Here is a 27,246-nt window from a genome sequence, read left to right on the forward strand (position 1 = left end):
TTACTTTCTTGCTTCAGGGTTTAGTTTGATATCTCTGGTGCAGGTCCCCTTCATAATATTTCCTACTTGCTTTTGTAGCTATTTCATTTAATGTTTAACTGATGAATATGCCCATGTTTTTTCCTTCACGGCTCTTTAAATGGTGTATTGCAAAGGCCTCAGCTTTGAATGGCAGTGGTATGTGGAGTCCTGATAGGTTGGACAATTGCCATAAGTACTTTGTTAAAATCCTGGACTCCAAGCAGAGGCAAAATTTGGCACAGTGTTAGGAAATCAGGATACTGCTTTGAAGTTTCATGTTTGACTACATTGACTACGGCACAGATCCTGTTACTCTGAAAAGGTGTAAAGTCTGCAGAAATGCCTACGTAAGAAATGAAATCTCAACAGTAGCACATACATTTAAATGACACAAGCATGTAAAAGCTCATGTTCCTCTCCATTCAGTGAAATATAGGTCTCTTTGTAAATGTTATCTGAAATTTTTTAGCCAAAAAGCTTCAGTTTCTCCCTGAAGGACGGGCACCCCAACCTTTACCATGGCATCTGCCCAGAGTTGTGGATTCTGCAAAGCCCAACTCAAATTCTGCTGAATGTTTAGAAAATTTACTAAGGATTTAGAGAAATACCAAAATTTGAGATACTTAATTTAATTTAATTTTTTAATCTTGATTGAGTGCTAATCTTCAGGGAAACAAGCTGAAAATGTCCTCTGTATGTCCCTTTCTCCCAAAAAGACAGTTTCTGCTTTGGATGAATGCTTATACATTGATTGCAGTAACACTATCATTAAGCAAATTTTAATTCCGTCCTTAGTGCAATTCAATTAATCTAATACATGATAATCTATTTTTTATTAGATTCATATTTTATTTTTATTAGATTCATATTTACCTTTTTACCATATTTTATTTGCATGGTATAAAAGCTTAAACTTCCTGTTTTCTCTTGTGAGATCTGTAAGTTTGTCAGTAGGAGAAGACAAGTCACCCAAACATTTTGGTCTACGTGAACTTTTCAAGTGGATGGGTATTCATTTTGAAGTCATATGATCCTGACAAGAATAGCCTCTGTGAAGTCAAGGAGAAACAACGCCTAGCATCTCAGTGTCCTTAAACAAACTGTACATTTCAGTAAATATCAGAGATTTATTTGTGAGCCAGAGAGAGATGAAGGAAAGGCTAAGGTTAAGACTACTATTTGTAACTTCCAAATCACTTATAAGCAGGATGGAAATTTAGCCCTTTGAAGCTTCCCAGGCTGAATGGTGTGAATGTTTCCTGTTGACCCCTTCTGCTTCTCTTTGGAGCTCTGCCAGCACAGCACATTTTGCACCTGCGTCCTACGGGAAGTTTGTCCCTCAGCAGCTAAAAGCAAAACCAGTGTAGAGTGGAGACTCTTGCATTTTCAGTAATACAACGTGCATTTCTGATTCCTGCTTATTTTGAAGACCAGAAGGACAAATTGTCTATATCTCTGAAGAAGAAAACTCAGGAAACTCAAGTGAGACATGCAGCCCTTAATGTGTCAGGAGGAAATAGGCTGGCTGGAAATATGTTTCTGGTCTGTCTTTTCTACTTGCATCATTCATCCAAAGTCAAGAGTCTTTCAAAATCAATTAATTTTTCCTTATAGAAAACAAATCAGCTTGCAAGAGCTCCTACCCAGCTATAAAGCAATTCTCTTTGACTGCAACTGCATCTTCTGCAGTTTCTAAAATGCGTTGGTTAATCACCATTTCCAGTGAATTAGAATATTAACTTTCTTTCTTACTTGATTTAAGTATTGCAACAAAGGTAGGTTAAAAACAGGCTCTCTGATGTAAATGTGCCTCAAGCAGCACCTGTGGCTTCCAGGAACAAAGCCTCTTCTTCAAGGAAAAGCCAGTGTCTTCTTTAAGAGGCAGATTGCTAAGGATTTAAAAGTTGTTCTGCAGCAGTGTGTGTCAGATTTCTGTATTAGATTTGATCATTTATGCTTGACTTCAATTACTTCTTCCAGGGTGAGCTCTAGGGTTAGAAATACTGGAGTGTCATTAAAAAAAAAACAACAAACAAAACCAGAATGGAACTAACTGTTAAGGGTGGAGGAAGCAGGGCTTCTCTCATTCCTACTTAAAGCAGGTCTCTAAACAGTGATAGCTCAGGTCTGAAATATTCATTCTCCTGTTTCATAAAATCTAGGAATTATATCTGGAGTTATATCAACGAGGTTCAAGGATTCCTGTTGGATAGTGGGTAATGCATTTTATGTGTTAGGCTCTGGGCAGCAAGAGGAATGGGGGAGGATGCAATCATACAAGCCATTATGGACAACAGAATGCCACTTTTCACATTTTCTTACCTTAGCTTTCCTCAGCTCTCCCCAGTCTCTCCACAACATGCACTCCAGATGCTTTGCAGGCTTCCATTGCTGTGAGCATTTGGGAAATGCCCTGTATGCAATTCTACTTTAGTTAAATATGCTAATAAAAGTAATATACTGTAAACATGTCTGTAGCCATCCTCCTTGCAATATTTGATGTGCTCTGAAAGAGCTGGTGTTTAGTCCCCCCATACAATGAGAAGGTCTCAGAAGAATAGGAAATAATAACAGAGCCTGCAAGCTCATGTCACCCATTTCGTGCCAGCTATTTCATGCCAAACGCTGTTCTCAGGCACCTGGCAAACACAATTCATTCATTTTCCAAATGTCAGTGGGCAGCCAGCTCCTCAGGACCTTCCCTCCCACCACAGGGACACTCGATAGGTGCAATCGGGCAGCGCTCAGCCCCCAGCCTCCTTCCTGAGCCAATTGCACAGACTGTAAGGACACCTTACAGCAACTCGGTTCTGCTTTTGTCTTGCAAGCAGCAGCTTTTTTCTGTTGTTCTTCCTGCTTATTTTACCTCACCACCACTGTTTTGCAGCATTTCAACAGAGCTTTGATAGGCATATGTTTCTTACAGAGAAAACCTGCTCAGTGGGTGCCCCAGATGCAACAAGTGGTTTCTGCTGTAAGGCACAAAATGCTGATGCTGTGCTGTGAGCTCCTGGCTTTGGGGGGCTGCTGCAGCTGCCAGAGCCGAGCACATGTGCAGATCTGCTGTATGTGCCATTAGTCATCACTGTCCTCTCCAGGATCCAGGGCTCCAAACTCAGCATAGGTGTTGGAGACCTCTGCCTGCCAGCACCTGAGCACAGGGATGTTGCTCCATCCACCTCCTGCTTTTCCTGCTTTTCCTCTACCCAAAGCTTGAAACTACACTTGGCTGGCAGCTGTAATGTAATCCAAATAATGAACTGAAAGAAGACTTGTCACCACACAGAGGGTGTCCTCAGTAAGGTAGCTGTGTACAGTCCATGTAGCCAGACTTTGAGATGCAGGTTTGGTTTTAGTGGACATAATACAACTGCACACAAATTGTCTTTGAGGTTCTCTGACTCATAAATGTAACCTAAAAATTATTGTCACTTCAGTCCAAAATTCAAACGATGCTTCTTCCTATGCCTAAAAATACATTTTCTTCAGTGTTTTCAATATCTCTCGTATTAGTGTGAAGAACACAAGATGGACAAACACAGGGTTTTAAAATGTCAGACAATTAGCTAGTAGTCATACGGGGAACAAAAAATCTCTTTTCCTTCTTTTTTTCCTCCATAAAACAGAATCTCATGTATCTCAGCACTTAGCAGTCTGTACCTCTGGCAGCTGAAGCCATCCTTTTGTTTTACAGCTTTGCAATTTAAACAACTATTCAATACCCTCTGACGCTCAAAATAAAGAAATGGTTTGTAAAAGTGCCAGAAGCACTACTGACAGACTTTACATCTGGCTATATGCTCTCTGCATCCAGTATTTTTACCTATCTGGCAGCAATGAACTTACAGTAGTGCTCAGTCTTCTGGGTAAAGGATGAAGTTCAAATGTCCAGGCTGAGCCTCTGAAATGTCTTTGCTGCCTTCAGGCTGCTTGACTGAGAGAAATGGACACAGTTACTGGCAGGAAAGTGGAAAACTGCTGGTTTTTTTTCTGTGTGAGAAGAAAGTAGAGGATGACAGCATGTATGTGTGTGTGTGTGTGTCCATGAAGAAGTGGGGATTGGATGAAGCCCTAAATCCTGAAAGTTGTGCAGATGCCCACATAGCTTTTTGGGGACCTGGCATAAATTGGTGAGAACTTAGGTGAACCAGAGGAGGGTGAAGTCTGAATTACTGGAAGGAGTCCCGGATCCTGCATTTGTTCACCTTTAGGGAAAAAGCCCATCTTTCTTCTCAGCATGGCCAAGCAGGAGACAGGCTGAAAGGTGCATGGTAAGAGAGGGAATGCTGGTGCTTTGGAGAATTGATATTTGCCAGAAGGAGGGCTGTATTCATTGTGCCTTTTACTGGTCATGTTTTGTAGCCATTCTATGCATGTAAACATTTGTACAGAGTAGTCCTCAGGGTGCAACTAAAACCCCATGCAGCAGGAAGCTGTGCTGAGGATGGAGAGATGGCAGCGCCCGGTTACCAAACACATGTGGCCACTGATGCAAGTGGAGCATGAGAGTTTACTCTCTGGCTGAGTCATCTCCCCCTGAGGAAGCTGCATGAAAATCACACTTAACAGGGGTGATAAAGACTGTAGGGATGAAAGAGAGTCAAGAATCTGCTAACAGTATTTCTGTAGCAAGCAGATGACTGAATGCATTTCCAAACCTTACGTAATGTCTTTCGTGAGTCACGACACCTCAGCCTATGGAGCATATGCAGCAGTGAGTCTGTAAAAATACCAACAACGTTTTTGGATTCTTAGGAGATGCTCACAAAGAAGGAAACATGGCATGGGCATGTACTGATGAGGGGCAATGGCTTTAAACTAGAAGACAGGAGATTTAGGTAAGATATTAGGAAGTTCTTCAGTGTGAAGCTGGTGAGACGCAAAACAGGTTGTCCAGGCAGGTTGTGGATCCTCATCTCTGGAAGTGTTCAAGGCCAGGTTGGATGGGGCTTTGAGCAACCTGGGCTACTGGGAGGTGTCCCCACCCATGAAGGGAATTGAGGTCCCTTAATCTTTGAGGTCCCTTCCAATGAAACTGGCAAATTTGCATTAGTATTCTGTCAAATGGGGAACTTTTATGATTCTATGGTGGTTTAATTTCATTCTTGTTTTGTTACAACTTTATTAATAGCAGGAAAATCCCATTCTATAAAGTAGTTTTCTTTTAAAAATTTTAAACAAAGCGTCTATAAAATTTACTGCTATGATGTCTACAGTATTGGCTTCTTTCAGTGGAAATTGAGCCAGCCTGCTGTATCAGCAAGCTGCTGTTTTCTGCAGGTTTTGGACACAAATGTTCTCCCAAGCATTTAATACAGGGAGGCCTCCTGAAACTTGAATTATTTCCACAATTTAGAAATTGCATGAAAGTCCATTGAGTATATTCAGCTGAGAAAATGAAGGAGATGGATGCTTGTGCTGTCATTAAAGACAGGATGCTCCCATCATGTTGATTTCTGGGTCTTTCCTGGATCCCTAAGCTATCTTTGCTGTGCTTCAGTGTGGTGGTCTTGTCAGACTGCACCTCACACCCTCTTCACTTCAGAATTTGTGGTTTTTTGCCAACTATCTCCATCATGCATGTGTATCTTCAGTTCAAATCCTCACATTCTTCTTGACTGTCTATTGTTATGTCTTGTCCTAATATCCTTCGACCTTATTTTTGCAGTATACCTTCCTATAAATTTCTCTGTACCCATGTGTAATTCTGTGTTCCTGTAAAGGGCTCATTCTCTAGTTTCCCAGCTCCTTCTCCTCACACCTCTGCCTAATGCCCAGATTCCATAGAAACTAGTGTAAAATCACAGAAAGAAGGCAATAATGCACTCCCACAATCTTTCAGTTTGCAGTTTTGTCCAGAGCAAAAATAGGAATTCCTAGCATTTCTCTATCATCTAATTCAAAGAAATTATTCTTGCATTTAGATAAAATTTTGCTTCATGCCTAACTTGGATCTCAATTTTCATGCAACTTAAGTCCATCTGTTTTTGTCTTAATCCCCATGGGCACGGGAAACAGCTTTCTAGAGCAGCTGTTTGTGTACTGAGGACAGCTACTTCTCAGGCTCCTACCCTCTTCATATTCCTATCTAATAAATGTCAGGTTCTTCTGTGTCTGATGTTGTCCATTTTTGACACATTTTTTTTCCTACATAAACATCCTTTTCCCTTTCTTTAACATATTTGGTTCCCCCATGGCTTCTCCTTTCCCCTCACTTTCTTCCTTTTCCCTATACTTAATGCTCTTCTGTTTTTGATTTAATATGTCCTTATCTCCTTGTTCTTAAATATTCATTTCCAATCCTTCTGCAAACTGAATCCTTCTGTTCTGCTGGATACCATGGGCGCATGTGGAGGCTTGTTGCAATCTATGCCAGGAATGTGTTGCCTTGGTATGGCAGGAATGCACGGAAGTCATCTGCTGGAATGGAAATGCCTTTCAATTACCTTCTCTTTGCATAATGTCTTTTTTGGTCCCTAGCCCCTGTGAAACACTGCTGGTGCTCTTCTGCCTTCTCTGTTTCCATGGTAGCTGATCCCATCCTTTCCCTGACTTTCTCATCAGCGGCCTAAACAAAATCTAGAAATGTCATAATTAAAATGGGAGACAGTTTACAGTATTTTTGAAGACTGGGTGGTATTAAATGATAAAAGCACTTTGCAGCTAAAAATGGGTAAGTAATTAAGCACCATTATCTTAAATGATGATACTTTCAGAGGTATTCTGTGGAACATGTCCTGGATATAGTAAAATTGTAGTGTTAAATACTGTTAATGACACTGTTCCAGAAGAACAGAACATAATGGTTTAATTAACCCAGAGTTACTGCAGCCAGATTTTAACTAACTTGCTTCTCCTTCTTTAAAAGCACTCCTACCTCGAGCATTTCAGCCAAGTGCCCTTGGAATCAGACCTGGATTTGGACTCCGATGAAATCCCAAAATTAGCAACAAAGGCTGATCCAAAATCCACATCTAAATACTTTCATCCTCTGGCATATTTGTAGGCCAGACTCAACGTTTCCTAAGCTGCAGTTTTCCACATGATACCTGATGTCCTGCTTCCCCCTTTCCCTTTCCCACAAATAACTTTGAACAGTAACTGTGAGGTGTTAAGGAGCTGGAAAAAATTTAATCTTAGGTCAAATTAAGTGTAGACTAAGAACTTTAAATCCAGGCATCCATCCTCAAAAATCATGGTCAAGAACTGCCTTTTGTGATCTAATACAATTCTCTGCCAAACTGCTATTCAGTGAATATGATGAGAGGCTGAGGGAGCTGGGGGTGTTCAGCCTGGAGAAGAGGAGGCTCAGGGGAGACCTCATCACTCTCTACAACTCCCTGAAAGGAGGGTGTAGCCAGGGGGGGGTTGGTCTCTTTTCCCAGGCAACTCTCAGCAAGACAAGAGGGCATGGTCTCAAGTTGTGCCGGGGGAGGTTTAGGTTGGATATTAGAAAGAATTTCTTTACTGAGAGGGTGATCAGGCATTGGAATGGGCTGCCCAGGGAAGTAGTGGATTCTCCATCCCTGGAGATATTTAAAAAGAGACTGGATGTGGCACTCAGTGCCATGGTCTGGTAACCACAGTGGTAGTGGATTAAGAGTTGGACTTGATGATCTCAGAGGTCCCTTCCAACCCAGCCAATTCAATGGTTCTATGAATAATAAGTTGGAAAATGGAGAAAGCCAAGTCTCCTCTTTCAAATTCATGTCTTGATTTCAAAGGAATTCATGTAATGTTGTGGATTAACACACACATTATTACTGTGAAAGATAACACCTGGAATTCTACTCTTTGACCATAGTGTGTATTTTGTTCCAGTTTGGCTAAAAAGGCATATTAAAAAAAGTGGCATTCAAAACCTATAGCTTAATGCCTATTGTTCACCTCTCTGTCATTTATAGCTCTTTACTTAATTAATGTTGAAGCCACTAGGAAAATAAAACTTAGTTCTTGTCTAAATGTGTGCCCTCCAACACAGAGCTGTCTGATTAATCAGTGTAAGACATGAAGGAGGACATATGAAAGTTCAGGCAAGTGAGCAAACCCAAATTTCCAACACAGGTTGTATTTTATTCAGTCCAACAATCCATATGTTGGTATATTAAATCCAGAAATCCCAATACCACCCTGTCCCAGTAAATCACAACCCTCAACAGGAATCCTTCATTTTCTGAATTCAGAAACCCCTCCTTTTGGAGAAATGACACCAAACACACTGCCAGTGTGTTCTAAAATCTCCTAGATAACCAGTCCCAAGTGACTGTGAAAAACATTAGCCGAAGGAAACAAATATTGATGTGATGAAATTTAGATTATCAGATTGAAAAAAAAACCCTTGTCTGTTCCTTTTCCTTTTTTTTTTCTTTTTATTTTTCTTTCTTTCTAGAAATCAAAAGGAAAAACATGGGATATTTTAACAAATTCTGTTACCTTTTTTGCCACTGGTTTTATGGGGCTGAGAGATTTGTTTGGCTGTTACAGTGATGATCACAAGATAAAACGGTTTAGATGAAATTTTTAATTTTTCCTCCTAGAATAAAAGCCATTGACATTAGGTAGTTTTTCTTAAAGATGTTACATATGGAAATTACCTCCTACTATAGCAGGAGGTGTAACAAAACTTATTTTGCAGTTTCTGTGTGCATCAGAAAACAAATGAGATGGATACAGCAATTGCTCAGCTACAGCATGTTGCCATACACTGTTTCTTGCTCAGACTTAACATAAATTCTATTTTTTCATGTTTCTGTGAATATTAAATGAGAGCATGAGAGGACTACTTCACTTGAAAGGCTTATTTATTTCCCCTTCTCTTAATTTCCTTTATTTACTGAATTACATTTCCATAGGAGAATGGTATGCTGAACTAGATCCTCTGACTAAATGGTTCAAGTAAGCTACAAGTAAAACCCTTTAGATATAATTCACAGCCATGGTTGTATTACTAGTAATTAGGAACATTATTGTAGCTCAATATCTAGTGAGTTTCTGCAGGCTTTTATATTTGCATCCACATTACTGTCAGGATCTTTTAATATTGTGTGACTTCATCTTAATACATGCATAGATACACATGTCATTAAAAATTATGTAAATAACTATTTCAAGATCTTTCATCAAACACTTGTAAAGAGGCATTTAGTCCTTTTAAAGTCAGCACTCAAGTCTATTAATTATTTTTTTAAAAATACATCTGCATCTGAAAGAAAAGATTCCACACTCTCTGCCTTCATTACTGATGGAGAGACCAAGTAAATACTATATATGCTAAGTAAAGAAAGGACCAGCTGCACTAAAAAGTAATGATAACACATGATTTTTTTTCTTCAGTCTCTGGCATCTCAGTATCATTAATTTTGCTGTTTTTGTTTATGCTATAGAATATAGCATATAATATGTAATATACAAATAAACAGAGTTGCCAAAGAAACCAGACCAAAACTAGCCATGGTCTGGTAACCACAGGGGTAGTGGATTAAGAGTTGGACTTGATGATCTCAGAGCTCCTTTCCAACCTGGATGATTCTGTGATTCTGAATCACAGAAAAACTCAAAGGTGAGAGCTCACTGCTGACTGGCATCCGTGGGCAAACACAACTGTGCCAGGAGAAACTACTTTGCTGGGAAAAAACCTCCCTGCACTAAAGTGGGGAAAAATTTACCATGCTAGAGCAAACCTAGGAGCATTAACTTGCATTGTGTGTCCACGGGATTTTTCTTCTCTTAAACACAATAGTCACATTCTCATGTGAACCCATTTGTAAATTTATGACATATAAACCAGAAAAAATGTCCTTTGCATTCACACACGATAGAAAAACAAAGGTGTTTCCAAGTACATGTTGATTTTTGAGAGTTATGAACACTGATGGGCAGGAAAAGCTGTCATATTTCTCAGCTGATTATGAAAACTTTGTAATATTTCTGGCTTCCTGCTAAGATTTACAGATGTCTGACTATGCTATGATATTCATACAACTTAAATAATTCATGTCAAATTTACATTCATTATTGAAGATGCTATACAATATGGATCATACAATGCAAGAGAAGAGTTCTATCAGTGAACTTGACAAAAATTTTCTGGCATTGTATTTATTTCTGTTTGTTTTCCTTGAGAATGTAGTTTTCTCTACTTTAAGAGCCTAAAATTTTCATAGAATCATAGAATCATAGAATAGGCTGGGTTGGAAGGGACCTCAGAGATCATCGAGTCCAACCCTTGATCAACTACCGCCACAGTCACTAGACCATGGCACTGAGTGCCATATCGAGTCGCTTTTTAAATGTCTCCAGGGATGAAGAGTCCACCACCTCCCCAGGCAGCCCGTTCCAATGTCTGATCACCCTTTCCGTGAAAAAATTCTTTCTAATATCCAATCTGAACTTCCCCCGGCACAATTTAAGACCATGCCCTCTTGTCTTACTGAGAGTTGCCTGGGAAAAGAGACCAACCCCCGCCTGGCTCCATCTTCCTTTCAGGTAGTTGTAGAGAGCAATGAGGTCTCCCCTGAGCCTCCTCTTCTTCAGGCTGAACAGCCCCAGCTCCCTCAGCCTCTCCTCATAGGATCTGTGTTTGAGTCCCTTCACCAGCTTGGTTGCCCTCCTTTGGACCTGTTCGAGGACCTCAATATCCTTCTTGAGCTGAGGGGCCCAGAACTGAACACAGTACTCAAGGTGTGGCCTTACCAGGGCTGAGTACAGGGGAAGAATCACCTCCTTGGCCCTGCTGGTGACGTTGTTTCTGATACATGCCGGGATGCCATTGGCCTTCTTGGCCACCTGGGCACACTGCTGGCTCGTGTTCAGCTTCCTGTCAATCCAGACTCCCAGGTCCCTTTCTGCCTGGCTGCTCTCCAGCCACTCTGTCCCCAGCCTGTAGCGCTGCATGGGGTTGTTGTGGCCTAAGTGCAGGACCCGGCACTTGGCCGTGTTGAAGCTCATCCCATTGGAGTCAGCCCATCTCTCCAGTCTGTTCAGGTAGGTTTTTTTTTCTTAGGGAGTAGGTTAGAAAATACAAATTCTTGAAGTTAAGCTTCATGGGAGTAGAATAATTTTAAAGAATGAGAGAGTAGCAATTATTTCATATTTTTTCCCCATTAAATAGGTACTAAGAAAACTTTCCTTTTCAACTAAACATTAGGATTTCAGTACAGTTGGCTAGTAATCTGAACTGACACCACAGAAAAAAGAATTCTCAAGCTAATTTACTAGTCCAGCAAGCTAATTTATTACTCTTAATGCAGTGGCTTTAAGATAATTGTAATGGTGAATTTTCTCTGTGTAGAATATTGGCTCACAAACCTATGAAGACCTTGAGAAGGAGGGAAGCCTACAGAAGTTGTTGATTCACTTACAAGAACAGCTGCTGATGGACGAGACACACACAGACTAAAACAAGACTGGTTAAACCATCCCTATAGTGGGAGTGTAACAAGATACTAAAGTTATGAAGACACAAAACTCCTGTCTCAGAAGATAAAAGGAGGCAAATAAGGAAAATTGGTTTTTTTTCTTTTCCCTTTCAGTTGTTTCCCAGAATAATTTTGTTGAACTCACAGCACCTCACAATGATTTCAAAAGGGTCAGGACTTCACCCGTTTTCCTGCTTCACTCCTCGTTTGTTGAATTTGTTAGAAAAATTGTTTCCAGAGAGTGAACAAAGTAATTCATAAACAGGAAAAACTACTCTGAAACTCTGTTAATAACCAACTTATTTTTATTAGAGCAAATACAGTTGTGAAAACTGTACATTATACATTTTGGGTCAAGAATTATAAATAGAGAAACTCATAGATAAGGAGTTCATTCTTTGACAGCAAGAAACTTTAAATAGACAAAGTGACATTATTAAGTACATTGGCAGGCTTCATTGTGCTGTCCAAAATGTAGTGTACAGTATAACAACCAATTATAAATAGCCTTTCATGTAAAATACAGCTGTGCACATTTTAGAAAAATACCAACAATTTGTTTGAGCTTTGTTTTAAAAAAGCTTATAAATCATACATATTTATAAATGGTACTAACATGCTTACTTAAATTTATAAACATTTTCATAAGCTTTGTTACCCATTATTTCCAGAGCATAAAGTATTTTAAATAAACATTTAATAGGAATTAAATACGTCAGTTACAAAATTACCTCTCCATGTAAGGAGACAAGGGGTGATTTCACTGTTGTATGGAACATTTTGTCCATTATGTCAAGGCTTACACAGTAACTTTTAAATTTTTGTTCTTATTTAAAAATTACTTTCCTAAATTTTAAACACAATTTATTATTATTATTATTATTTTAAATAAATATACAAGTTTTAGTTTCATTTGCTCTCTTTCTGCTTTCTTCTTTATCCACACTGGTCAAAACACAGGATTCTCAACATACTTCTGTAAAAAACACCACGGTGTTACTGCCCTGCTTGGAGCTGCTTTGCTGCACAATATTCAGTCCACACCTACATTACTTTAATATGCTGCATCAAAAGATAACTAATGTACTTTGTAAGAATGTTGCCCGTTAAGCCATGCAAACACTTAGAAAGTTTACAAACAGGTTCAAAAACTATACTTTATGAAAGATTTTCTAGTAGAGATAAAATAAACCATAATACAAGCCCTTTGCTTTCTGTAGCTTTAAATTAAAATATTTACTCGCCAAATGACCACACCACATATTTTCAGTAAATAAGCATGCTTTTGATTAATATAGGGTACAATAATTACAGTATAATGGCACATAAAAAGAAACATGATCACGTCATCTGAACAAAGGGCTGTGAAACTACTTAAGACAGAATTTCCAAATGAAAAATTTTGAGGCTTTTTTAAGGCTGAGGTAAAATTATAAATCGACTTTAAAGACACTGAAGGCTTCCGATCAATAAACAATCACTTAGCATTTCTAAATGCTCTACCTGAATGTATTCAACACAAATCTAGTATTTTAAAATTATGATAATTTCTTATGAGCATTAGCTAGCTTAGCTGTCATTGGCATTAATGTGCACTCAGTCAATATTTTAACCGCTGGCAAATTACCTCAGTGTTGAAACAAAATAATTCAAATTACCAATTACCACAGCACCAGAATTTAAAAAAAAGTCAACATGCAAACCCAGGATCTCATCTTTCTTGGCTGATTCTGATATTCCACCTCCTGTTTAGAATGTGCTGATACTAACTTAAGATTGTCATTCTTTTGTTATGAAAAGTTTTGCTTGCTATCGGATTACGTGTTTGAACGCTTTTAGGAAGATATTGAGAGTTTTAAATTTTGCAGTCGTGGCATATTACTAAAGCTTAAAAGCAAAACAGCTCTTCAGGTTTAGGAAAATGTATTTAAGAATTTTATCTCTGGAGCAGAAGAGATTTCATGTTCTGCTTCTGCTGCTAGGCAGATCTGGTACCTTTCTTGAGGCTGGACTAGATGGACACAATGTTATAGATATACATCAAATTTCATAAACAACGAATGAACAGAATTCATGCACAGGCAAATGAAATTCGATCTCCCAGAGCACTGCAGGAGATGTTAAAAGCAGCAGGTAATGGAATAAGACTGGTGACTGATGCTGCTAACTATTTCTTCTAATGAGATAGGAGTGAACGCTGGAATCACTTCCACAGCAACAGAATCCTCTGACCACATTCCTCTGGCAGTCGTTTTCCCATCTCCCCACTAAAAACATCAGACGGTAAAATAGTAAGGCAGCTGTTAGCTTCCATCAACAAAAAGTGCAGCTCCGTACATTTCCAGTTTAGTCACACTCTGCTGGAACAGATGGAGAAGCCAACACACTTCACTGGCGGGGCTGCTTCAGCAGATTATTTTGTTTGTTTTCCAACATGGCTGCTTGCTTCAGCTTTCAGAGGACCCCCAAAGCCACGAGCCATCAGCAGAGAAACTGATCTGGGCCCCTGGCTGAATTTTCCAAGTTTCATCTCTCTTGCGTCCCATCCTAATTCCAAGCCTCCTTCCCTGTGTCTGAGTATGACAGGTGCCATTTAAAAGGCTGATGACACAACTGCAGAGAACTGTGGGCTAACACCACTAGTTGTCATGACTTCACTGAAGGGTCAAAACAGTTACATTATTAAATAACTATGTTGAATCACATTCAGGCATAGCTAAAATTAAAGTAGGGAACATTAAAAGTAGGCAATTAAATCTTTATTGTTCGAGGTGGGGTGGATATGGTGATTTTTGCATGAAAACAAAGACCTTTCTTACCTTTCTACTTCCAGTCAAGTTAGAAAATGGACAAAAAGAATGGCTAAACCGATATTCAACAGCATTACCAGGGCGATCATGACTGAGTTAGGGCCCTGAAAATAAAATACAGAGATCAGAATTAATGCCACCTTCTACACAGTGCCCAGCAATGGACACTTTATCATTTACTACCTACTTTGAACTTGATCTGAGAGATTATCTATGGATTAAAGACACATACTCTGCTCCTGAAAGGTAGCTTTTATCCTTGGTATTCAGGTAAGTTAAATATTATCTGTGTGAAAATGAGCTGGATAAATACAGGTGAGGGTATATTACTATATTGTTCTTAATCAGACTGAGATTAAAGCATCTGACCAATATGACTGCACAAACAAATGGAAATCCCCCTCACCACAAAAATAGGATTGGCCTAAAGTAAAGCAGAAAAGATTAACTTGAACTGCTTTAGGAAGAGTGGAGCACTGTTCCTCATCCACACAACAGGTTCCTTCTTCCATTTCAAAACAGAAAAAGGACTTTGGGGGGCAATGTGTTGCACGAAAACAATACCCTTTTTTGATGACCCAAGGGGAAAAAAGTAACCATTGCACTAACACACCTAGCAATGTTTCCATTACAGATTAAAACAATTTTCCACCATCAAAATCATAAAGTTTTTTTAATTTACTCTGAAGCTTAGTGGTGATAAATCCTCATTTTACATACCCATTTAGTGAAGAAATGAGAAGTGAAAATACTCCTTCCCTTTCTCAATTGAGGATAAACTTGGTTAGAAAACTTAATCATTATGTAATTTTAGTCTTTCCTTGAAGCCAGAGAACAAAGGTTTTAATTCTTTTTTTGGAAAGAAAAAAAAAATAAATTAAATATGGATGCTTTCTGCTGAACAATTTGAAATATTCTCCTGAAGGTAGAAGGAAATTCTCGGTTCTTCCATTTTCCTCTTAACATATTTGGTTTACTACAGTGTATTTTTACAGAGATCTGCATTTGTTTGTTTATTAAGGTTGCACATTTACTGTAAGCAGAAGCAGAAAAACTCTTCATTCAGACACTACTTTCCTAAATCACAGAAAAGTCTGCCAAAAACTCTTTGCAGAAAACTGTCTTCTGAGCTACACAAGGATCACTGGTTTCTTAAGAAGGTAAGGATTTGATTAGAAATGCCAATTTATTTGACTGTCCACAAGACATGCCTGGAAAGCTATTACACAGCACTTGTGGTATTATGTCACAGGCTCTCATCCTGGAACAGTCTCATTAAACACTTTCTGCCAGAACACACACACAGGAGGTTAAAATGTCAAGCCAGATGCGGACTACTAAATTCTTGAATAAATGACAAAATATTTTATGTCAAGAACTCCTTTTATGTCAAGAAATCTCTGGGGAGTCTAAAACCAGTCAGCACCTCTACCTATGAAGTTCCCTTTGCTCCTTGGCTTAATCTCCGGGGACTTTAAACCCAGTCAGCACCTCTATCTATGAAGTTCCCTTTGCTCCTTGTAAGAGGCTTTTGTTCATATGCTGAGGAACCTGCTGCTCAAGTTCAAACAATGACTGAGACTACCAGGGTGCTACTCTGCTTAATGGCAGAATGTCTGAAACATTCACCAGGAAACTGAAGACAAGGATTAAGGTCACTTTAATCAGAGGGATTTTGAATACCAAGTTTCAACTTATCAGTGGTATGTTTAACCATGGGGTCACAGAACAGAAATGGAACCATGTTTCTTCCATCTTACTGGAAGTGAGCCACTGTATGCCAAAGAATATGAGCCACTTGGTGACAGAGAGCAGACATAAAAGGAATGAATGCTTCCAGGTATGGTTACATTTCTCACTGCAGCACTGTAAGCAGCTTTCTTGTAGTGATGGTTTCCTCCCAGAACTCAAGGTTAATTCCTTCTTTCTCATTCTGGTACAGTCACAATCTGGCTTACTTGGGTACTTCTGTGCTTTTCTGCTATGAAGGAAATCCAAGTTCCCGGCAGGATTCCCACCAAAACCATTTGGCAATAGTGAGATTTATGCATGAAAGCCACATTGGAAGACTGAGCAATAGAAGACATTTTACTTGAAACAACAGCTACTTGGAGAATCTCTCCGTTTTGCTGTATTGCAATGTCAGTGTGCACACTGCAAAAACCCCCCAGACTCTCATGACAAACAAGAATATGAAATATATGTTAATGTTAGATCTCTCTCAACAGGAAGGGTGATTAAATTATTAATTTTCACAAAGATTTGGATTCAGAATCTTTCTCTCCAGTGGTGAAACACTGCAACAGGCTGCCAAAGAAAGCTGTGGATGCCTCATCATTGGAAGTGTTCAAGGCCAGCTTGGATGGGGCTTTGAGCAACCTGGTTTAGTGAAAGAGATCCCTGCTCATGGATGGGGGATGGAAAAAACAATCTTCAAGGTCCCTTCAAACCCAAAACATTCTCTGATTCTGTAATTCTACCAGGGACTCCCTGTGTGACCAAAATCAGGTCAATAGTACCTTTATTGTTTGGGATTTCACCTAAAGATTTTACAGTTATACTGCAACAGGAATGACAAGGAACTGTAAAGGAGATAATACCATTAAAATTCACTGGGATTTGGCTGCCTAATGCTTTGCATATTTAAAAATAACTTCCATGGAAATCAGGTTAATTTACTGCAACTGAAGGAAAAATGGGACCTATGGGAACTTGACAGAAGCCAGGAACTTACTCAGTACCTGAAATACACTCTGAAACATCATCCTGATAGCTGCAAGACTGCTTTTCTCTGAACAGTAAGTTGGGACTGCAGCTCAAACAGCAACATGGTATCACTTGGGCAGAGTCTTACAGATTTAAGCATGGTGATTTGGAAGGTGACTTCTCATCACAATAACTTTCAATAAACTGGGCTAAAAACCCTAGGCTATGCTCTGAATCAGGAGATATCCACTACAAAGAAAGAAGAAAATGACACCTTAAAAACTAGGTTGCTGACTTTACATGAAGATCAAAGAAAAATGTGGTTTATGTTTATTATAATTATCTACTGAGTCTATGCTTTAAACAAACAAATAAATTAATCACATCTTCTTTAGCCTGCTATGTATTTTTTGTTTCCTCTTGTGGTAACTACAACTTTCAGCCCAAAGCAGACTTTCCAAAGCAGACTAAAACTGATCAAACTTTTGTGGATCACATTGTTATTATGTAATAAGCTGCTACCAGTTTTGTAGACACCTATAAGTATTAATGCTTCAAGAAAAATACCATAAATAAGACTTCAGTGTCCTGCAAGCACTTAAAATAGCAAAAGCCAAAATTAGTCTGAACAGTCTAAGAGTGACCAGAACAGGTGCACTGAAGAAGCTGTAGTAGGAATAAAACCTACAGTCCTGCTTAAAAACTGCCTTTTCAGCTTCTAAGTAAGTCAGACTCTTATGTAGTTAAAAATCTAACCATACAATTGGTTTTCATTTGGGAAGGGAAGAAAATAATTTTCCTAAAATGTAGTGCAAGCAATTATTATTGGCTTAGGAATGTTCCTTTAATTTAGCATAAAGTTCTTGCTCAGAGGTGTTTTTTTTTTTTTTTTTGGAATCAGGCAAATGCTGATTTTTCTAAAATCATGGTAGTTATATCCCTCACTAACTGTATGTTAAATCAACGAAGAGATGAGAGTAGAAGCACACTGGGTAACATTCAGCAAAATGTAATTACATTAGATACAGGTACCAACCAGGATAAACACTCAGTGGCTGAAAAATCCCTACTAAGGAAAAAACGACCATATAGTAAAACTCTTCTGTCTGGGCTTGTACCTGAGCTAGTGCAACACATGTCAGGAAAATCAAATGTGTATTCATGAACTACCTTACAATGGTATTTTTTGCAATTCAATCCTACTTTTTACCCAAATCCAAGACAATCTCAAATTAGCTAACACGCAAGGTGGGACAGGAGCATGCAAGCTGATACCGAGAGGCTGGAGGCTGCTCAGGAGCAATTGGTTTGTGATCAGGGGTCTGTGCAAACTTCATGCTGTGGTAAATAGAAGACAATCTGAAGGTATCTAATGCTCAGTAAAAAAAGGCAGGATTTATCTCTCAGAAGACCAAATGCCTGTAAACAGGCAGCTGTTTTGGAGCAGCTGATGAAGAGTGACTGTCATAGTGCTTTATGCATGTTTCACCTTGATAAAATTATGACAGAGTCCTAAGGCTCCTTCTCATGAGCTCTGAAATGATTCAAAAATCAGAAAATAAGTATACATAGAAGCACATTTATATATTCCATGTGCAGTGATATTTGTCAAGGTATTTTTCAATAATGCCAGAAATAGGGATTCCCAGAGTGGATACTGTTCTTGTAACTAATTTCTTGCACAGCTGATATTCAGTTACATTCTTGTAACTGAATGTACCTGACGCACAGAAAATATGACACAGGAATTTTATTACTAGAACAGTTACTGCAAACTTCTCTATAAATGAAGTTGCCTAAAGTTCTTAATCCAAATTAAAGTTCATGTTTAATTCAGATGTGAGAAATGGCTTTGATTAATATACATGAAAGGCAAATCATACATCCTGTAGCTATACTTGCTCAGTGAAAACAGGGAAAACACATAGCACAAATTTATATAGCACTTTTAGCTAAATTAATGAAAGTGCTTAATATATGCTATAGACTCATTTTGTATCCTGAAACCAAGTTTTCTTGCTCTCTCTTCCAGAGAGAGAGCATTTCTTAACTTTTGTATTTTAAAACTTCTACGGAGGATTTAAGGCAGACTGACTCTAACAGCACAACAAAATAATTTGTCAGGATGACTGTAAAGCAATTGCAGTTACTGATCAAAAAAATAAGTTTCCCAATGCAGCTCCAAAATTCTGAAGTTTCTTGAGATAGATTCACAAGTGTTCAGGATAAAGGGAAGTACACTAATCTGACTTCTCAGTAACTGTGCACTCTTAGGTTAGCCACAGTGTAACTTCAGCACGCAATTGATGCCAGTCCAGGAACACTGCAGAACAGGCTACTGGTTTTCTGAAAATGAAAGGTGATACTGAAAATTACAGAGAAAAGTCTCCAGGCAGTATTAAGTCATTCTGTACTATCCTCTCTGTCAGTTTGCCAGGCCAGTAGGCTACTCCTTTCTGCTTTGTTTTAGGATTTTTATTCATTTCAGCATTTTAAAGAAACAAGCATGTATGAAATTCATTTTATAAGTGCAAATTAATGGACAGATACAGAAGACATTTGAAATAAAACCTAAACATACATCTACACATACCTTAACTGCTGTTAGCTAAAAATGAGTTCCTAAACTCTACCATTCCTCCTTACTGGGATGCTGATAATAGGGATAAAGAAATTATAATGCTCCAAAGAAAGCAGAAGGACAGTTGGCAGATGATCTGTAGTATCAGTAAACAAACAGTGTCTTGTGTACAATACTCTACCACTTTTCCACCTTTCCTGGTAACAGGCTGTAGGTTCATGGTGCTTATCCTGATTACTGTGGTCAATCACTGCTGCTGAGGTGCCCTACTTAATTTCTAAAGATGAAAACTCTCTCAGCTCCAAATCTTTATTTGATCTGGAGGGAATACAGGAAAAATAAGGACTATTTCTAGCGACTTATTTTCACCAGAGTTGAACAATAAATTCCAGTCAGGCTAAAATTCTGTGCATGCTCACCCAACATTTGCAAACCTAACAGCTTTGTGTTACCCTACATAGAAGTCATGTCTGTGAGATCTGAAAGGTTAAAGGGCTGGTATCAGCTGTAATACAGATTTGCAGATTACAAAACCACTGTGAACATCTACTTTGATCCGCACAAAACAGACTGTAAGCTTCCTGCTGAACTAGAGGATATCATCTTGGCAAAATGCTCATTATCCAACTCTTCAGTTATAGCTCCAAAAACTCAGCATCTGAAAACTGATGTTTCATTTAATTAATATCATTAAAAGAAACTTAAAACAAGACCTTTATCTAAATCTTTTCAGCTGTTTGATCTTCTCATGGATTTGCCTGTTAGCTTGGGAATCTATACTATGAAGTGTATTGACAGAAAGTGATTTAATCTGTCAGGTTTTTTGCCTGGAACCTTTCATCATAAAATATGTTTTAATCATTCTTGCAGCTCTTCATGGGACTTTCCCTGAAGGTTTTTTTCATTTTAAATCCCTGACTTACGGACACTGTATTTTGTTCCAGAAGTGGCTGCACCAGTGCCAAAACCAGATAAAACAGACTCCCATGTACTCTTGCTTAATCTTTCCTGTTGATAAATCTAAGGATTATACTAACATCTCTAAACAACACCAGCTGACCAGGAGCTCATGCTCAGTTGCCTCTCTCATCCACAGTTTTCCAGTTTTGATCCAGCCTGGACAGGCTTCATTAACCATCTTTCAATATCTGATCTGACATTGCTGTTCATGGATACTTGCATTGTTTTTAGACGGTGATTTGGGTCAGCTTGTGTTGGTGATCCATTGTCTTCATTATTTGTAAGTTTTCTGGTCTCTGTGTCTTCTGTGAACTTAATGGGTAATATTTCTATGTCCTTTTCCATGTCATGAATTAGAATGTTAATAAAATAGACCAGCAGAATGACCTCACTAGACTAATACCAAATTATTGATTTTTTTCTGAGTATTTTTTGAGAACCATAAATTTTTTAAAAAAACTTACTTTTATGTCACATTAAGCTTTGAGTTTCTCCAATTTCCTTGTCTGAATAAGTAACTGTGTAAAAGCAAATCACTTCTTTATTTTTAAACTAATGAAATTCGGTGTAAATGATGTAATTTTTTTTGCCTGATACAAGTGCTAGGCCACCTGCATTTCATAAAATAGGGCATTCTGTTGATCCCATCATAATGGCACATTGTATTTTTCTACTGAAGTACCAAAAATGGTTGGAAGAAACAATGCTTATGAAAAAGAAACATTATCTAGACTTCTTCATTTGCTAAAGATTAACTTTAGGACCTAAAGATAAAATCTTCCTGAGTTTCTCTTGGCCCAGAAATAATTTTATTGTCATCAGAGATCATGAATTTGATAACCTGGCTTTTTTTTCTAATGTGGACTAGAAATACTATTAGTCATCTCTCCTTTTCTGCATAACTATTGCTAGTTCTGTTCTTTATAGATAATAAAGAAATCCAGATTCATACTGAGCTGAATATATAGTTTCAAATCTCCTCCATTTTCTGACAAAAAAGAAGTAAAATTTTTCATATCACTGTAAAACACATTTTACAACTGTTTATATTTGGATGCAAACTGCATGTTTTTAGAGCCTACAGTAAACAGAAAAAGATGAAAATGGGAGGCTGAGCCAGACCACAGCCAGCATGCTGTCTTCAACAGTAGTCAGAAGTAGACCTTTGGGGAAGACCAGGAGTGTAACTCCCAGTACAGCCCAGATAGCCACTGAAGTACCACGAGTACTGTTTGGTGTGGTGGTGGGGGCAACGTTTATCTGTAAATATGCATCTACATGCACAGAAACCACACATACATATACATGCCCTAATACACATACTAACACACGTTTGTGTTTATGGATGCAATAAGGACTCATAGTTCAAGCCTGCCAGTATCTGGCTATCAACTATCCCTTCTCAGTTTTCAAAAAGGATAATATAAAGGAGGACTGGAATAGTTTTTCTGCACTCTAGTCTTGTGTAGTGGGTTCTAGCTAGCAGACTATCCAAATGAACATCTGACAGAAGTGAGCTTTGCCTGTCTTCAGGTTGCAAAGCTCAGCACTAGGAGGCAAAAGTGCTATGAAAGTGAAAAAGTTTCTTGCAGTACTTACCGAGCTGTTTTCTACTGCTTTTACCATTGCTGAATGGGATTCTTTATTAGCTGGGTTCTTTGGTGCAGCAAATTCTGGTTTCTTAATTTTTGTATCAGGTTTGTTTTCTTTGGCATCTGGCTTACCCCCAGATCTAGCAGGACTTGGTTTCTGTGAGGGTGGTATCCGTGCAAGTGTTGACGCTGATGGGTTGACATATTCATCTTCTTCCCTGAGCTCCTGTGGAAGCACTGCAGGATTCATTTTTACATAATAACCATGGTAGTGACCATGCAGCTCCCCATTCTCTCTGCTGGTAGGATTGTGATGGGCTGAAAACTTTGTCTGATGTTTCACAGCTACTTCCTCCTTCATCGGTGCTTTTGAATATAAAGGCTTGTTAACTGTGGATGTTATATTCTCAGAGGCTAAATGCTTTTTTTCTTGGCTGAGTCTTGCCCCAGAAGTGGAGCTTTGACTTTTCAGTTGTTTTGAAGGAGAAGACTCAGAAGTAAGTGTAGGACTATGCCTTGGACTTCCTTCTGGGGTTCGAGGGGGTGTAGTACCTTTTCGATAAAAGTGAGGTGACTCTTTTGGGGAAGGTGGTTTTTCCTGTTTTTTGTCTTCAGATTTTTCTTTCACTTCCATTCCTTCTTGCAATTTTTGTTTGATATAATCAGGGCCTGAAAAATAGTACAATAGAAACATCATGATGAAAACAAAAATAAGACTGCACAGTAAAACTATTGCATTGAGACAGAATCATAGAATATGCCGAGTTGGAAGTAACCTATCAGGATAATCAAATCCAGCTCTTGTCCAGAATCACACCATGTACCTGAGAGCATCATTCAAATGCTTCTTGAACTCAAGGGAGGCTTGGTGCCATCACCAATTCCCTGGGGACCCTCACCTACCCTCTGGGTTAAAAATCTTTTCCTAATATTTAACCTAAACCTCCCCTGATTCAGCTTCCTACCATTTTCTGGAGTCCTGTCTTTGGTCACAGGAGTGAAGAAATCAGTACCAATCCCATCTCTTCCTCTATTGCCATAGACTGCAATGAGGTCACTCCACAGACTTCTTTTCTCCAAGCTGAACAACCCAAGTGACCTCAGCCACTCCTCGTAAGTCATCTCTTCCAACCCCTTTATGTCAGACTTGACTGCCTTGCTATCATGCTGGCTGGGGAAAGCTTTACAAAAAATTCACTGACACCCATAGTGATTTTGCTCTCACTTGCTCAGCACTTGAAGTTACTGTACTTTTTGGTAACTGATGGGACTACTTACTGATTTGGTTCAGTCATTTATGTTCTCAGCTTTGCAACAGGTCATAGGATATAAAGTGCCTCTGAGCAAAGTCTGAGGGACTGGAGACTTACTTATCTTAGACAGCTGTGATTCTTTCTTTTTCTGAAAGGCATGTTTCAAGGTGTTTTGTTTAATTACCCAAACCTATTTGACTTCTTCCCTCACTATCACAGTGTCTGTTTGACATGTAAATAATTAACCATCAGAATGAAAAGTCTCTTCTGCCCTCATACCTATCAGAAATAGGGCTTGAATCCTTTTTTTTCCTTTTGTGTGCTTGCCTTACCTACATGCCTTGAACTCACACACTAGGTTTGTTTTACTAATCCAATCACCATATGAACACCCAGGTTAACCACTCCAGTCATTACACAACTCATCTTAAAAGCTGGAAAGACAAATTCTTTCACATTTGCTAAGGAAACACTTACAGATCAGCCAGTATGAAGAATATCCTCCTCTAAAACCCGAGCTAAACACCCAAGAGCACAAGTGCCACTAGGACTCACTTATCACAGTGCATTTCAATTCAGCTGTTTACAAAAAGCTGGCTGAGACTATTTGCTCCAGATTGTGCTTGTCTGATTTAACAGTTCAATGCTAAGATTTGAGTAAATGTTCTACTGAAGAAACAAAACTGATGAAAATCCGTACTGTGGGCAGTTTTTTCTATTTTTCTTCCTAGAGGCCATCTCTCAGATTCCAGGATCAGATCCTGTGAGAAGAGAGAAGCTGGGGAGCTCTGTGACAAAAGAAATGCAATGATCTTTGCTCTATGTTAATCTGGCAAATACACCACAATTATTTCTCCACTTCTATCTTTGCTTACACCATTACTTTCACTTGTTTTGGTTTGGTTTTTTTTTAAATCTTCTGTTAGCGAGGCTTATCTGTGTTTTCTGCCATTGGAAAATTCTTTGCTCAGAGAAGAACATCTGCACACGTTGCTCTGCTGTTGAATATGAAGGAGGCTCTGGCTGTGCTAGGTAGATACAGTGTTTTTTATAGATACCAGAAGAATATGCATCACTACACAGCACTTAGAGGAGAGGAAGGAAGAGCAGCATGAAGTTTTTGGAAGTTACTGAGTCATCTGGTAAGTAAGCATTGCTGAGAAGAAGGATTTACTTGGCATGCTCTGTCTTTGAAGCAAGAAAATCACAACGTTTTTGGCATTTCTGGAAACCAGGACTAGACATAAGGAGCTGTTGTGAAAGAAGGCTGGACATAGACAAGTCAGGATTTGTTTTCAAATGACATTTGAGGAGGCAGCTTTGAGGAGTTAAGCCTGCACAGTGGGAGAGGACTGAAGGCTTGGTTCTCATGGCTTTTTATAATCTTCTCGGTAAATGGCAAAGGAAGCACAACACGAATTAAAAGTTGCCATATATAAAGTTACATCACAAATTCTCCATCCAAGGGATTTCCTTCCATTTTTGCTGAGATACACAAAATAATACTGTGGGGTTTAATATGCATGAACTTTAGTTTTCTTCTCTTTTCACATGGGATATAACTAGAGAGGTAAAGAGAAAAGGGTAGCTAAAAGACCTCTGCCTAAGCTTTAAGCCCAAGCCCTGGAGTTGTCAAATTGCAAAGATTACTTAAAACATCCACATTCACATCAGTTTGCTCCTGTGGTAAAAGTATCCCACTGGATTACCATCTCTTCAGCTTTACCATGCTGCTGAAATGGCATCTGATCTGTTCCTCACCTACCTAGAAAATCCACATCCTGTGACAGCACTTTACTGCTTTAATATATGTATAAAGATAAAACTTTATAATAATTCATAATAATATCTGACAGCACTTGGTGGACTGAAGACATTTTCATAAGGAACACATCTGGGGCTCAGAAATGTCACCCTCTCCACTATTTCCTGCAAACAATTATAAGCCTCCCAAGCCTAGCCACAGGGACTCTCTCTCCTCCTGAGACCTCCAAACTGTGTTGGAATTTCTGAAACAAGAAGGAATCCAGGTCTTGGCTGTCCATGACTCCATGACAGACAGGTAGAGTGAAAAACAGAAAAGTTAAGCCAAAACAAACCCACCATCTTTACCTGGAGCTTCCTGAAGACATTAGGTGTCAACAGGCTAACAATGACATCATTTTTACTGTGTATTTAGTGATACTTGATGCTAATAGACACTGAGCCCAACCAGAGAAAGCTGTAGTCATCTGAATCCAAGTAACATCTGAGGAGGATGTCTGCCCAGACATTCAGCAATTGCCTTAACGTAACACAGCATCCCTTCCTCCCTCCCTCCCTCCCTCCCTCCCTCCCTCCCATCCCCAGTACATCACATATGGCTATTAGAGATACATCCCTTGCCTCCAATCTTGCCAGGCAGGTCTTTCCAACACTCGAATTCTTGGCTCTGTGCTGAAGTTAGCTTTGGAGACTGTCCAAGGACTTTTTTTGCATCTGTTCACTGTATTCAGTACAATCAGATTATGCACCTGTCTTAATCAGTGACTGCAAGAACATAGTTCTGACTCCCTTCTGAGGACTAAGAATACTTTTCAGAACTTACCTTGTCCCCTTTGTTAAAGGCATTATCTAACACTACAGACACAGGCAACAGAGTCCTTTTTCCTCAGCACAAGGGTACTCTACAGCACACATTTAAAGGAACCAGGCAGGGCCAAGGGAATTTGGAAAGAGAGTCACAAACTTCTAATCCTACAAGATTTCTCAGTGCCTGATCTTAATGAGGAAGAGAATAGGATTTGAGGGTGGGAAGAAGGTAAGCTGAGATTATCTGTCTAGGAAATAAACACAGAGTTCTGTTCTTCAGTTTCCAGTTTAAGCAACCAGTATATATATACTAGACAAGATATGTCTGTGTGCCTAAGCAGAACCAGGCTTGGAAAGTAGAACAAAAAAAATAATTTTTTATAACCAGGTAAATATATAACTTTCTTGTAGATGAAACTATGCATTTTCTTATGCTAGCCCTGCTACTGTGGGTTCAAAATTGATGCTGGCTGAAGGTCAGCCACACAGTGGTTTTGGGTCACACAGCTGTTGTGATGCCAGCAGCTGGATGGCACCATTGAAGTGTGAGCTGCCCAGTGTTTGGGGGGGGGGGGAGGATATAGCCTCTGACAGCCAAAGGACTATGTGGATGTGCACATAAAGACTCATACTGTCTGCTGGTCTGCTGGAACAACATTTCATTGATGGCTGTGGGGTGAGGGAACCTTTGGTCTGGTTTCAGACCCCCTCAGAGTTGTTCTAAATCTAGAATTTTTTGAGTTCTTGTGTAATATAACCTTCCACCTGGATGGGCTCCAGTAAGTGATGTGACAACACGGCCAGCCCTGTAAATGAGAAGCAAAGGGTGCCCTGGTTCTGCCACAGCATTTTTAGAGAGGTGACAGCCGTATGTTTTCCCTCATGACCCAGAGAGGTAAAATTACTGGCAGCATGGGGCTGTTTCAAGCCAGGATTGTGGCTCAAGAAGTGTCTGAAAATGTAATTCTGCAGGACACTAAATACAGCCAGTGTTTCCCAAGAAGGCTAAGAAGGGACCTTGTGCCTTATCAGCTCAATATGAAATATGACACTTAAGAGGGATTGCAGAATGCACCTAAGAGAGTGAAAAAGGTATATACATATATTTATATATTTATGAGCTTCAGGTCATACTCCTGCCTATTCAGTCCAGATGGCTTCATGTATTTGAAAAAGAGAAAAGATGAGGATATGGGAAAAGGGGGGGACTGAATGAGGATGACCTTAGAAAGTGCCAAAGGCACTAGGATTCCTCACAGTAGGGCTGGTGAATCTTCAAGGAGCAATTCTGAATTTCACAGGCAATATGCATAACCCAATAACTCTCCATAAACC

General features: G+C 39.1%; 1 protein-coding gene across 6 annotated transcripts in view; it reads right to left on the reverse strand.

The window, feature by feature from the left end:
- Nucleotides 1-11,725: 11,725 nt before the first annotated feature.
- Nucleotides 11,726-27,246, reverse strand: part of JPH1 (junctophilin 1) — an 83,912-nt gene continuing 68,391 nt past the window's right edge. Inside the window, exons 4-6 of one of the 6 annotated variants that reach the window (XM_030444104.1) lie at nucleotides 22,095-22,756; nucleotides 14,258-14,352; nucleotides 11,726-12,414 (exon numbers count right to left, since the gene is read on the reverse strand). In XM_030444104.1, coding sequence (XP_030299964.1) covers nucleotides 14,272-14,352; nucleotides 22,095-22,756 — 743 coding nt within the window. In that variant the 3' untranslated portion in view covers nucleotides 11,726-12,414; nucleotides 14,258-14,271. Of the gene's footprint in view, nucleotides 14,155-14,257; nucleotides 14,353-22,094; nucleotides 22,757-27,246 lie in introns of all 6 variants that reach the window. The other 5 variants (XM_030444102.1, XM_030444101.1, XM_030444100.1 and 2 more) reach the window with 5 other exon arrangements.

The sequence above is a fragment of the Calypte anna genome, chromosome 2, assembly GCF_003957555.1.
Source record: "Calypte anna isolate BGI_N300 chromosome 2, bCalAnn1_v1.p, whole genome shotgun sequence".
In the NCBI taxonomy this organism is placed as follows: Eukaryota; Metazoa; Chordata; class Aves; order Apodiformes; family Trochilidae; genus Calypte; species Calypte anna.